The 15,022-nt window shown below is 37.1% G+C and overlaps 1 protein-coding gene across 7 annotated transcripts in view; it reads right to left on the bottom strand.

The window, feature by feature from the left end:
• Window positions 1–15,022, bottom strand: part of ATP8A1 (ATPase phospholipid transporting 8A1) — a 267,308-nt gene that overhangs the window by 168,899 nt on the left and 83,387 nt on the right. For 5 of the 7 annotated variants that reach the window (XM_042841789.2, XM_005300615.5, XM_008170556.4 and 2 more), the window contains exons 6-9: window positions 12,865–12,905; window positions 11,392–11,465; window positions 5,383–5,452; window positions 3,240–3,367 (exon numbers count right to left, since the gene is read on the bottom strand). In XM_042841789.2, the coding sequence (XP_042697723.1) occupies window positions 3,240–3,367; window positions 5,383–5,452; window positions 11,392–11,465; window positions 12,865–12,905 (313 nt within the window). Of the gene's footprint in view, window positions 1–3,239; window positions 3,368–5,382; window positions 5,453–7,590; window positions 7,665–11,391; window positions 11,466–12,864; window positions 12,906–15,022 lie in introns of all 7 variants that reach the window. The other 2 variants (XM_005300614.4, XM_065596913.1) reach the window with 2 other exon arrangements.

Raw genomic sequence — 15,022 nt, 5'->3', positions numbered from 1 at the left:
TAAGAATCAGCAAAAGGTTTATATAAATAAAATTTATTATGAAACAAACGGCAAAAAACTATTCTGTACATAGTTTAGTCCTATTCAGTGTCTACTCGGCGCTTCTTGGCTTGTCTTTTGTATTCATTAAATGGAGCATCTCTTGTCACTGGCCAGCAATAGTCTGCAAGCATTGATGGGCTCCATTTGCCCTGATAGCGTTTCTCCATTGTTGCAATGTCCTGGTGAAATCGCTCACCGTGCTCATCGCTCACTGCTCCGCAGTTTGGTGGAAAAAAAATCTAGATGAGAGTGCAAAAAATGTATCTTTAGTGACATGTTGCAACCAAGGCTTTTGTATGCCTTAAGGAGGTTTTCCACCAACAACCTGTAGTTGTCTGCCTTGTTGTTTCCGAGAAAATTTATTGCCACTATCTGGAAGGCTTTCCATGCAGTCTTTTTCTTGCCACGCAGTGCATGGTCAAATGCATCATCTCAAAGAAGTTCACGAATCTGAGGACCAACAAAGACACCTTCCTTTATCTTAGCTTCACTTAACCTTGGAAATTTTCCACGGAGGTACTTGAAAGTTTTGTCAATGGCCTTGACAAAGTTCTTCATCAGACCCAGCTTGATGTGTAAGGGTGGTAACAAAATCTTCCTTGATTCAACAAGTGGTGGATGCTGAACACTTTTCCTCCCAGGCTCCAATGACTGTCAGAGTTGCCAATCTTTCTTGATGTAGTGGGAATCTCTTGCATGACTATCCCATTCACAGAGAAAACAGCAGTACTTTGTATATCCAGTCTGCAGACCAAGCAAGAGAGCAACAACCTTCAAATCGCCACAAAGCTGCCACTCATGTTGGTCATAGTTTATGCACCTCAAAAGTTGTTTCATGTTGTCATAGGTTTCCTTCATATGGACTGCATGACCAACTGGAATTGATGGCAAAACATTGCCATTATGCAGTAAAACAGCTTTAAGACTCGTCTTCGATGAATCAATGAACAGTCTCCACTCATCTGGATCGTGAACGATGTTGAGGGCTGCCATCACACCATTGACGTTGTTGCAGGCTACAAGATCACCTTCCATGAAGAAGAATGGGACAAGATCCTTTTGACGGTCACGGAACATGGAAACCCTAACGTCACCTGCCAGGAGATTCCACTGATGTAGTCTGGAGCCCAATAGCTCTGCCTTACTCTTGGGTAGTTCCAAATCCCTGACAAGGTCATTCAGTTCACCTTGTGTTATGAGGTGTGGTTCAGAGGAGGAGGATGGGAGAAAATGTGGGTCCTGTGACATTGATGGTTCAGGACCAGAAGTTTCATCCTCTTTCTCGTCTGACTCAAGTGAGAATGATTCTGGTGCATCAGGAACCGGCAGTCCTTCTCCGTGGGGTACTGGGCGTATAGCTGATGGAATGTTTGGATAATGCACAGTCCACTTTTTCTTCTTTGACACACCTTTCCCAACTGGAGGCACCATGCAGAAGTAACAATTGCTGGTATGATCTGTTGGCTCTCTCCAAATCATTGGCACTGCAAAAGGCATAGATTTCCTTTTCCTGTTCAATCACTGGGGAAGATTTGTTGCACAAGTGTTGCAGCATATGTGTGGGGCCCACCTCTTGTCCTGATCTCCAATTTTGCAGCCAAAATAAAGGTGATAGGCTTTCTTAACCATAGTGGTTATACTGCGTTTTTGTGATGCAAAAGTTACTTCACCACAAACATAGCAGAAGTTATCTGCACTGTTCACACAAGTACGAGGCATCTCTGCTCACTTTGGCTAAACAGAAATGTGTCCCTTTGCAAAATCAAACACTGACAAATAAGAGAGCATGACACTGTATGATTTCTAGAGCTGATATAGGGCAATTTGTTCAGCAGAGTGATGTAAGCTTTGTTATGATTGCATCATCCATGACTTCTAGGAATAACATGATGCAATTCATATCATGTATGACGCAATACCAGCTTCAGATTGCATCATTCATTGTTTTGCCTAAAAAGCAAGTACTGTCCAAACCCAGTCATAGATTTATTCATAGATCCAGTCAAAGATGTATTTTAGTCATTTCTGGTTTAAATTGAGATCTCTTCCCTTTATAAGTCACTTATCCTCTGCCATTCCCAAGTCAAGGGTCGTATATACTGACCCAATAGCATATCTTGAAAACTAGAGCCAATCAACAATTTTAAGCATCATTTTCGTTCTCAGTGACCCAGAATTAGTAAAGTTTGACTACATTTATTTCAGAAGCATTTTGGCTGTAGAGCAGTGTTATAGGTAAGTGTTTTGCTCTTCAACGACAAGTACAGTAGAATTATAAAAGATCCACACTCCTGCAACTGAAAACTCCAAGAATGCATCTGTAAGAAATCAGTAAATAAAAATGAAATATAAACAAAAAATTGTTAAAAATTGATTACAGGATCAACCCCCTTCCCCCAGACAACTTCTTAAATGAAACACATTATCACTAAATGTAAACAGGAAAAATATTGTATACAGAGGAATAAAATACCTCTCAAACTTTCAACTATAGAAACAGAGAGAGCCTATAAAATAAGACTTGGGGAAGAGAGAACTGGGCTATTCTGAATGTAGAGGTTCATTTTGTCACACTAATAAGCCAGACTTGTTTTTACACCACAACAGACTCCATATAACGTTTTGTAAGCATCACGTATCTTGGGAACTTCCATTAGGCTACTCTGCAAAACTGTGTATTGAAACCACACTTAGACTATTTTTAGATAAATACCTTTTGAGTTACAATGAAAAAACAGGCAGACATTCAGACACAGTTCTCTTGAACACAATTTGACTTAATGTGTTTTTGTCAAATTAAACAAGAATTTAGATGTACACACTAAGGGATTTGGTCCATTCCAGACACAACCCAAGAGACCATTTATATCCAACTTGTAGAATAGAGATTCCCCAACTAAAGCATGAGGGAATGGAAAAGATTAGCAGGATGAGTGATTAAGATAGATTTCAAAAATCATCTTTGGAATGAATTTATAATTAGCACTGCTTTATATTTATATTATTAGCATCTGAAAGTTGCTTACTGTATGACCTAAAGTTCCTGGCATCACAAATATAACCTTTCACATTAGAATCTCAGTTGAAAAGGAAGCTTTGTTAGCTGAAGAAGGACTCCGCTATTTGTACCACAATTCAAGCAATTTAATAGTAGGTTTTAAAATATATTGAAATGTTTTACTCAGATGTTTACGTACCCATGCCCATCTAGTCTGATATTTCCAACAAAATCATAGAGATGTCGATTTGGGCTTTCACATTCAATTCTGCCCAAAAGTATCATCAAACTGTCAATGTCTTTTATATCCGCTGTCAATGGCAAACCCTGTAAACAAAGTTTGTTGTAACATTATATTATAAAAGTACTTTACAATAAACACAAAATAAAGTAATAAGTTAACCTATATATTATACAATAGATCGTCTGGCATTGCACACATTGCACAGCAGGGGAAGGGACCTTCCATGTTGGCCTCCATGGAAGGTCCCAACAGAATGGCATCAGGGAGCAAAGGCTCAGCTCTTGGCCAGTAATATGGTAGCACAAGCTTCTTGAAAGAGACCTGGACATCAGACAGTGGAGGTGGCCCAGTATGGAGGAGAATGCATTCCACATCCTTCAAAAGGCTGATAGTCAGAAAGAGAACATGATGCAGATCTCTTAAGAGAAATTCTGGGATAGTCAGGCTGCCACTCATGTGCAGTCCTCCTTCACCATGCTTTCCCTCTCCAAAAAAAAGCAAGATAAGGCTTAAGAAGTCGCAGTCTGGCTCTATAGCTTGGAATAGATACGATTTAAAACAATTATCACCATGTCATTAGTTTCTAGAATGAAGTAATATATGTACAGTATGCATTGAAAATTTTATTGATACCTTTATATTTAGGAAGCTTTTCTACATACATACAATAGATTATGAAGCTAATGAAATTCACCGAAGACAAATGTAAGGTACTACACTTAGGGAAGAAAACCCAAATGTATAAATACAGAATGGGGGATAACTGGCATGGCAGCAGCACTGCTGAGGAGGATCTGGGAATTGTGGTAAATCACAACCTCAGCCTGGGTCTAATTTTAGGTTGCATTAACAGAGGCACAGCATGCAAGTCACGGGAGGTGACAGTACCGCTCTACTCAGCGCTGGTTAGACCTCAGCTGGATTACTGTGTCTAATTTTGGTCACCAATGTATAGAAAAGATGTAGATTAACTGAAAAGAATCCAGAGGTGAGCGACAAAGATAATCAAAGGGATGGAATGCAAGCCATAAGAGCAACGACTGAGGAACTGAGTATGTTCAACTAGGCAGGGGATTAGACACTAGATGACCCTGGCAGTCCCTTCTAACCTTATGATTCTATTTCCATAAATTTCAAAATCTCAATTTCATCTCTAGAATACCTCAGCTGCTTACACACAGCATCAACTACCATTTATATACAGGTGACTCAGCTATCTCTCCACTCTTGCACTCTCTTTCTTTTTTCAATCTCAAATTCAAAGTAACTAAAAGCGAACCTTTTCCTATCATCTCTCCATTACTTCCTTTCTTCACTATTGTTAATAACTTCATTCTACTAATCACACAAATTTACAATCTGTGTGTCATATTATCTAAATTCCTCCATCTCACCACATTTCCATACTGTCAACAATTCCCTCCCTCTCTCTACAAAATCTCAGTAATCTGACACTACCTTTCTGACCCTCTAGTCAAAATTCTTGTCTTTGTGTTGATCATCCCCTACATCACTACTGCAATTTCCTCACTATCTGTTCACCCGTATCATGGTCACCTTCAAGGCTCAACTCTGCTCCCCTCCTCTCTCTACCCATTCATTTTGCATCACAAGTACCTTTGTAGCCTACTCCTAACTTTTTGTCTTTATGCTTTTTTCCACACTATCCTTTAAGCCTGGGGATGAAATTTTCAAAATTGCCTAAGTGACTTAGAAGCCTAAGTCCATATAAAAAAGCTATTTAGATACTCAATGAGACTTAGGTTTCTGAATGCCCATGTTATTTTTGAAAATAGAATGTAGGGCCTAAAAATCTTTAATATCTGCCCCTTAGGCTTCTAAGTCACTTTTGGGCTTTTGAACATTTTACCCTTTTACTCACTAACAAGCCCACTGTGACCCTCTTTACATTCAAATCCCTCTTTAACATTCACCACTCTGTGAAATCTGTCAGAATTAAGCCTCCTAAAACATGCTTTCATATATTTCTTAATAAACAACAGTACATCCTTATATTGAAATAACTGTACACAGAAAGCAGACAATCAGATATTTAAAATATCTGTAACTAATATATTGAAAACATATACAATCTTACCTGTCGAATTTTTAGGTTTGTTTCCCCATCTAAATTTGATGTTTCAATGTAGCACATGGCTTGTGGCTCACTTATTTTAGAAAAGAATAAAGCAATTATCTTTTAATATATCACAGTAACAAATATAACAATTTCCTGACATGTAAAAGCTCTCTGTAATCTCCGAACATATAATTATATATTACATTTCCTTTAATAAAAGCCTTCAGATAAAAAAGCTCCTAGGGACAAATAGTTGTGCAAAATTATTAAGTCATTCACATTTTCAGAAAATGTCTGCCATAAATATATCAAAACTATGAAGAAAAATGTGTATATATAATTGGAGTTTTCCAAAAACTTAGAAAGCTTCCTATTCAAGGTTCACATGTGCTCACAAATTTACATTTAACAGCTGATCAGAATATTCCAGATATTTAAAGTTCATTTACAAAAGGTCTATTAGTATATTTCTTTATAACAGACATGCACAACTGATATACTGCCATTGAGCTCCCAAAGATGTCTTGCCTCTTTTTATGTAAACCCTGTTCTCAAAGAATGAGACTACAAGTTTGAGTTTATGCAAGATATTGCAACTGGAGTCATGCATTTATTCAGACTTATGCTGATAAGTGGTTGATACCATACCACCCCGTCATGTATTGTAATTATACCATATTACCTATGTCAACAAACTTAGGCTCTTAAATATTAACTAATAAATAATAGTAAACATTTGTATACCACTTTTCATTCTTAGTAAGACATTTTCAGATAGAAATTGAGTAAACATTATTAGTCCCATATTATAGATGGGAAAATTGAAGCACAGAAACATCAAGTGACTTGCCTAAGGTCACATGGTGAGTAAGCAGCAGAGTCAGGAATGATGGTTCAAGATTTCTGAAATGTTTTACTCAGCTGTCAGTTCCTGGACAGGAGCACAGAATCAATAATTTAGATCTGTGGTAGAAATTTAGCTTTGTTTTTGTAAGGGCCCAGGAAGTCATTAAAAACACTGGAAGTAAATAAATAGGAATTTAATCTCTACAGTGATTTGCAATCTTGTAGGTTTTAATAGAAAACGCTTTTACTCTCCTTTTTTAAAGAATTAAATTGGAATTTCAATATTATTATTAAATAAATACATATAGAAAGTTTAAAGCATGTTTTCAATCAATGATGAATAGTAGCCAATGTGTCATTAACTTTATCTTGCGGCAAATATTCTGAATTCTTTAAAATGTATTGATTACTTCTTCATATTTTGACTGTATGCTAGTATTAAAATATAACATTTAATTATCAAAAACCTCTTATTTTAAGATTGAAGAAACACTTCAATTACTCATTGATTTTTTTCTTGGGCAACTTTTCTAAGAATGTAAATGACAGACTTCCACTTAGACTGTTTTTGTATAGCTGATTCAATAAATGCATGTGTCTAATTCTAGCATTTTTCATTAGTTTAACAGTCAAAAATAAACAAAACATTTATGAAGCACTTTGAAAAAGCTAAGGCAGCAAAGACATTACAAATAAGAGACAAGCAAAATAGCAACCATTTTAGTAGAATGCAAAATAAACAGATTACAGTTAGATCAGGGCAGGCTGTTTGATTTGTTAGTGAAAAACAAAACAAGATGCAGCCACAATACAAACACTAGTATACAGCTGAAGTATATCAAAGTAACATGCAATTTGTCACTACACACAAGAATGGAGCTATTTTTCCATCACATGCAGGACAGAATGTGCAACATCCAATTTTGTGCAGAGGGTCCTATAAAAATGTATCAAATGTTAATCATTTGTTATATTATATAATTTATTGAAAATGAGTTGTCTATGGTTCAAATGTATTCCTCTCAACTTGCCTAAAGTACAACACTGCAAAGTTATACTATGGTTTCACAGTGACAGTTTGTTTTATGAAAATTTGCTTAAAATTTTCCGTGAATATAATACAAAAATATACTAGGGAGGAGTGAAACACATTCAGTATTTGGGAATGCTACCATACATTTATACATTTCAATAACCTACACAAATATCTTTATGAACTAAATCTTTTCTACTTCTATAAAATTCACCTCTGTAATGTGTTTGTTTTAAAGACAGTTGATATATCAACATAACTATGCAGACAAAAACTGAACTACATTTTTCAAATTTGGTACATGAGGACCCACATACACATTTCATGTGCAACCAGTTTATTCTAACCTTGATGACAGACTGATGAGATCAGCTGGGAGATGCTCCCCATTGGTCACTTTCACTATTTCCCCTACTGCCACCTACATATCCCAGTTTAAAAATGATTAGAACAGAAAAATGAGTAAAGGGAATAAATCAAATGGACAAAGACAAAAAGAGACAAAGTCTGAAATTATTATACAAAACAATACATGTTAATAGACACGTTTGATGACAATTTTTTCAAAATCCATTTAAATCAGGTCAGAGAGCAGAAGACAACATATAAATTGCTGCTCAACCAGCTTGCTTTACTTTAAACACAAATTCTAAGTTTCAGAAAAAATGGATAATGAAGTTAAAATAAAATGTGAGCATACTGTGTTCTCAAATCACTGCTTATATAAAGGTCCCAAAGCAGAGGTACAGTAGAATTAGAAGTAATATTCAACTTTTTCTGAAAAGGTAGGAGGACAAGAATCTTTACATGTAGATAAAAAGTCCAATTTAATTAGCATCCAATCATAATTTATAAACTTTGATTCTAAGTATTATTGATACCCAAGTATTCTAATATCCAAATACACTTAGTACTGTCTCTATACTGTATGTTTGTACAGTGCCCAGCACTGCAGAGCTTTGCCTCTAGGAGCTACCATAATAATATTATATTGCTTGGAAAATAATGACCATTTGACAATATTTTATGTATCTTAATATACAGACTGGATATATCTTTTTGCGACTGAACTGACAAATTCAGAGTGGACTTGCATCACAAAGGCTCCAGCAAACAGAAAATGGACAAAAGACTAATGACTTAAAAAAAAATCAGTATTCTGATCTCTGTTCAACATATAAAAGCCAGGAGCTATTTTCTTGTTTAATTTTAATATAATATTAATTGCAATAAATTATTTTTTCATAGCTGTTTTGACAATTAAAATGAGAAGTTCATATCATATACAGAAAAAGAAAAAGAAAAGTCATTTTAAAGGTAAATCGTTATTACGTGGCTCTTTGGGGGAAAATCTGTCTCCTCTCCCTAGTTTTGTGACAGGTCATTTCTTGTATTAAACAATCCATAGATTGTAATTAAGGAATATACGGTCTGTCTCTCTCTTTTTGATTTTAGATTATCATTAGGAAACGGTAGTCTTAACTGATGATCTACACTAATAGAAATCCCAAATTTACAACAACTCAACTCCTTCCAACCCAACCACCTTTTATAGACTACAAAAGATCCTAATCTTGCAAACACTTTATGCACATGCCTAACTTTATGCACAAGAACAGTTTATTAACTTCAATGAATTAAGCACATGCATAAAGTTTAACTCCAAACATGCACAAACACTCTTTTAAGTTATAAATGCTTCCATTATAAATGCTAGCCACTTGCAAGGTCCTTTACAGTCAATCCCCACCTGGCCTATCATCTCTCATTCGCGATCAAGTTGTCAACTTAGACTTAGGGTTTCTAGTGCCTCAAGGCACATGAGGCAACCCATTTTGCCCACTGTCTGTCCAAAGCAAAATGTTTGACTCCATTATAAATTGTCTCCATGATGGCAACATCCTTCTGGATCGTCCTGAAATAGATTGGTCTTTGTTGTCCATGTCTTCTCTTCCTTTCAGGTGGAATCTAGTCTAAGATAGACCTTATGCTTCTGCCTCAGGGTAGAGTGCTGACATGGCCGATCCACTATAGCTGTTCCTGTCTGATTACTGAGTCCATAGTCTGCTGACCCATGCAGCGCAACACACTTCCAGATTGTACAACCAATCTCTCCAATGAATTCCCAATATTGTTCTCAAATCAAAGCCAGTGAAATGCATTCAGCTTCCTGCCACATCATCTGCCACATTTCCAAGGCATACAGTAGTGCAAGGCTACCCTTTTATCAATCTACAAATACCTCCTTAAAAAACTCTCCTTTGCCATGATTCCTACCAAAAATTTGACAGCTGTTAGGCTGCTAGTGTGCCGAGATCATTGCCTATCGTGCGGACCAATATTGCCCGTTTACCTGTACTTACACCCCTTCCCCCCCAGCTTTCTGCATCCATTTGTTGTCTCTTGGTTTACAGACTAAGTTTATTTGGGCAGGAACAGACTTTTTGTTCTGTGTTTGTAGAGTACCTAGCATCCTGGTCCATTACTAGGGCTCCTAGGCCCTATGGTAATACAAAAAATAAACAGTATCAGAAAATAGATGCATACAACTGCAAATCAAAATACATAAATTATTCTGAAGCATTTAAATAATTCTTATTTCAAAGTATTTGTTAGAATACTGCAAATAGCGCGTGACCTGATCAAACAGATTCTGAAAAAAGAGCATCTTTAACATAGTAAAATCTGGATTTCATAAATGAAACTGTCCAAGGAAATGATGATAAACAACCTCTAAGAATATTCATTAAAATAAAAATAATTGTTTATGCTATTTATGATTTTATGCAGTGTTGATGTTATGATTAATATAGAGTTTTTGTTTCATGTTTGAAGACAGAAGCTTTATATAATTTGAAAACTTGGTTTGAATATACAAATATTCTATTTAACGTCTACATATTAAAGAATAAAAATAAATTCTCTGTTCATAAAAACATCATATCATAGGTAAAATTTCATGATAATTTGGTGGTTACTCTGTTATGGTCAAATTTACTTTTGTGTTAATTTACACTATCAAAATTAGCAACTATTCATAAAAACAGACTTTTGTTGTATGAGGCAAAATATCAATGTATCTTTAAAAATGACTGAATTTGTTATGAATATAGTGAAAAGTTAATTTGGCTAAATTCAATAATAGACATATAGTCAAACATTTAGATCCATGCATTATACCAAACAACAGAATTAAGTTTAAATGCATTAAAGGTCCTGGTAATATAATACCCCTAGGGCAGGAGTGGGCAAACTTTTTGGCCTGAGTGCCACATCGGGTTTCGGAAATTGTATGGAGGCTGTGCCTCCCCAAACAGCCAGGCATGGCCCGGCCCTACCCCCATCTGACCCCACCTGCTTCTCACCCCCTGACGGCCCCCCCAGACTCCTCCTGCCCAATCCAACCTCCCCTGCTCCCTGTCCCCTGACAGCCCCCAGAACCCCCGCCCCTGACTGCCCCCCCGCCGCCCCATCCAACCCCTCCTCTCCTTCCTGACTGCCCCCTGGGACCCCTGTTCTCCGCCCTCTGACCGCCCCGACTACTATCCACACCCACGCCCCCTGACACCCCCCCCCCCCGAACTCAACTGCCCCCTTACCGCCCTGCCTGGAGCACCAGTGGATGGCGGCGCTACAGCCATGCCGCCAGCTGGAGCCAGCCACGCCACCGCGCAGCACAGAGCACCAGGTCAGGCAGGGCTCTGCAGCTGCGCTGCCCAGGAACTCGCAGCCCCGCCACCCAGAGCATTGCGCCAGGGGCGCAGTGAACTGAGGCTGCGAGGAAGGGGGAACAGCAAGGAAGGGGGCAGGGGCTAGCCTCCTGGGCCAGGAGCACAGGGGCTCGGCAGGAGGGTCCCGCGGGCCATAGGTTGCCCACCTCTGCCCTAAGGGATTAGTACACCCCTCAATGTAATTCTAACAAAACTGACGATACAATTCCTTTTATTTATTATATATGCCAAGCATGAAAAAGTGTTTAAGATTTTAAATACCCAAATACAGATTTTTTTTTTCCAATACTAAATGTAAAATGATGGGAGAGGTAAAGAGTATTTCTGTTTATTTCTTATTTCCTTGGAGCAATCACAAAATTAATGCAGGGTAGAGAAACCAGCCTCTACATTGTAAGCATCAGTGGGCATCTCTACCTTGATGAGAGAAGTACAGTGTCAGCAGGTATATACTCTTTGCCTTTTATTATAACTATATCTCCAACATCTACCTGTAAGAAAACTGGGAATTGGTTAACAGTCAAACACACATCTATCTCTAACTTTTACGCATAGGTAAATTCTCAATTTGCCAAAAAGACCGTTAAAAATTTAGGCAATGATTTTCAAAAGAGTCTACGGGTATTAGGTGCCCAAATCCCACTAAAATAAGGCCTAGTCTCATTGTATTCCTGGCATTGAATATATTCCACTTTAATCACCCTTAATACTGGGAACTCTTATTATCGTTCTATAGTCAGATTTATATTTAGCCTAGTTACACAAAAGGAAATCAGTTTCCCTAAACTCAGAGTTCTGTTGTATCACAGCAGATGCCTGCTCCTGGTTCCAGCTAATTTGTAACCCATGCAAACAGATGTGAATCTCATGACGTTAAACCTTTCCTGTTTGCAATTAGATGATTCCACAGGGGGGGGGGGGGAAGATCTGATTGGATCAAATTTACTGAAACCTCAGGTTACACAGATCTATGAAAGCTGGGGTTTTTGACAAACATTTGCTAATAAAAACATAAGAACAGCCATATTGGGTCAGACCAAAGGTCCATCTAGCCCAGTATTCTGTCTTCCGACAGTGGCCAATGCCAGGTACCTCAGAGGGAATGAACAGAACAGGTAATCATCAAATGATCCATCCCTTGTTGCCCATTCCTAGCTTCTGGGAAACAGAGGCTAGGGACAACATCCATGCCCATATTGGCTAATGGTCATTGATGGACCTATCCTCCATAAATTTATCATCTACTTTTTTGTACCCTGTTATAGTCTTGGCTTTCACAACATCCTCTGGCAAGGATTTCCACAGCTTGACTGTCCGTTGTGTGAAGAAATACTTTTTGAACAGAACTTTTGAATGTTTCCCAGCTTTACCAGCACACTGCTCTATTACCTCATAACAATGCCTTAAGTTTTTAGTATTTTAAACACAAGGTAAGCTTTGCAAAATATGTTAAGTAAATTTAAAAACATTTTTACTAATCTTTGCTCACTATATAAAAACTGAGCTATTTTCTTGTCTATTAATTTTAATAATGCTAAAGGTACGTGTACAGATATCCCATATGCCAGTATCCCAAAATCTGAAGACATTCAGGCAAAACATTCATTGAAATATTATTCAGGCAAACCTTTCACTGAACTATTAATGACAGTTTTGCCTGAATGAGGAATTTGGTTTTGGGCCTAAAAGTACATTTTACTAAACAAGCTACATTTAATATTCTAGAAAGTGATACTAAAAACTGAACATTTTAATGCTTTCCATCATACTTGTAAGTTAATTCATATGACTGTCATTTACTCTGATATAAAATATAGAAACTGTATCAAATGATAGTATAAACATAAAATTTACATCCCTAAAAACAAAAACAAAAAACCAAATACACACCTTTTCCCAATGGACAATCTCCCAAGCACCATTTCTCAATACTGAAAAGCAAAGACACATAATTAGACTGTACAACAGTCAAACTTCTGTTTATAGGTGACACTCCTCATGTGTTGACTGTTACTAAAAATCATGTGTATAAAATAGAGCAGTATATTCACATGACATTTTACTGAACACACATTCACTGCTATTTCAGGTCAAGCATAGAAATACTAGTGAATAATTGCAGATACAACATAATTGGCATCATAGAAACTTGATGGGATAATTCATATGACTACAAGAAGGCAGACTTTAGCTGCATTTTCTCTTGTTATCTTTCCCTCCTCATTTAGTAATGGACCTACCCTGTCCCTGGGTCTTCCTCTTGCTTGTATTTGTATTTGTAAAATGTTTTCTTGTTACCCTTTATGTCTCTAGCTAGTTTAATCTCATTTTGTGCCTTGGCCTTTCTATTTTTGTCCTTACATTCTTGTGGTGTTGTTATTTTAAATACTCATCCTTTGTAATTTGACCTAGTTTCCACTTCTTGTGGGACTCCTTTTCAAGTTTCAGGTAATTGAAAATCTGGTTAAGCCAGTGTGGCTTCTTACGATACTTTCTATATTTCCTACGTATTGTTATAGTTTGCTCTTGTGCCCTTAATGTCTCTCTGAAAAACTGCTAACTTTCCTGAACTCGTTTTTCCCTTAGACTTGCTTCGCACGGGCACTTACCTACCAATTCTCCGAGTTTGCTAAAGTCTGCCTTCTTGTAGTCCATTATCTTTACTCTACTGTTTTCCTTCCTACTGTTCCTTAGAACGATGAACTCTGTCTTTTCATGATCATTTTCACCCACGCTGCCTTCAACCTTCAGATTCTCAAGTAGATCAATTCCTCCCTGTTTATCATAAACTAATCCAGAATAGCCAGTGCACAAGTCACTTTCTCCACCTTCTGTAATAAAAAGTTGTCTCTAATGCATTCCAAGAAGTTGTTGGATAATCTGTGCCCTGCTGTATTATTTTCCCAACAGATGTCTGGGTAGCTAAAGCCCTCCAATCACCACCAACTCCTGTGTTTTGAATAATTTTGTTAGTTGTTTAAAAAAAGGTCTCATCCATCTCTTCTTCCTGTTTAATAGACCCCCTACCATGACATCATCCTTGTTTTTAACCCCTTTTATCCTTACCCAGAGACTTTCAACAGATTTGCCTCCCCTTTCTGTCTCAGTGCAAGTATATACATCTTTGATAGCAAGGCAACACCTGTTTTCCCTGCCTGTCCTTCCTGAACAAGCTGTACCCTTCTACACAAATATTCCCATCATATGAATTATCCCATCAAGTTTCTATGATGCCAATTATGTTGTATCTGTGATTATTCACTAGTATTTCTAGTTCTTCCTGTTTATTCCCCATACTTCTTGCATTAATTAATTACAGCATAAAATGTGTATGAAGCAGAATGAAATAAAAAGTTAAGGAAAATTAAGACATATTTTAATATGAGATTTGATGAGCGATGCTTCCAAAAATATTAGATTCTAGAAGAAACATGATCTGAACTGAAATCTTATAAAATTATTATAGGAAACAATCTCAAGAATACTCTCTGATAAAAATGCTGACATGATTTTCTAGTGTACAGAAGAACCCAATCAATTGGCAGTTTATAAACACAGATAAAGACATGTTCCCTGCCCTGAAGAATGCAGCATTTAAAAAAACAAAACAAAAAAACAAACAATCTAAATTACTGGACAATATATCAGGTGAGGTAAAGTGTGGGCATTACTAATGAGAAGAGAATAGGTATTATTTTGAAGAACTGGAATTTAAGTAGGGATTTGAAGGAGAGAGAATGCAAGGCAGAGAGGGAAAGGAAGACTGTTCCAGATATAAGGAACACCATGCTAGAAGGTTCCAAGCTGAGACTGGGAAATAGGGTAAAATGAAAGAATTGGGCACTGGGAATGGAAAGGAGGAAATAAACGCAAATATGTTGGTATGGCAACATTATATGAGGCCTAATAAGTGAAGACGAAAAGCCTGAATTTGATGCAACAGGAGACAAATACATTTTAGGTTTTCAAAGAGGTGGATGATATGGTCAGAACTGAGAGGAGAGAACATAACTTTTGATATAGTATTTTGATTTGCCTGGAGATGGAA

Source organism: Chrysemys picta, chromosome 5, assembly GCF_011386835.1.
Source record: "Chrysemys picta bellii isolate R12L10 chromosome 5, ASM1138683v2, whole genome shotgun sequence".
NCBI lineage: Eukaryota > Metazoa > Chordata > Testudines > Emydidae > Chrysemys > Chrysemys picta.
The sequence above is the reverse complement of the archived record's forward strand: the minus strand, read 5'-3'. Positions and strand labels throughout refer to the sequence as shown.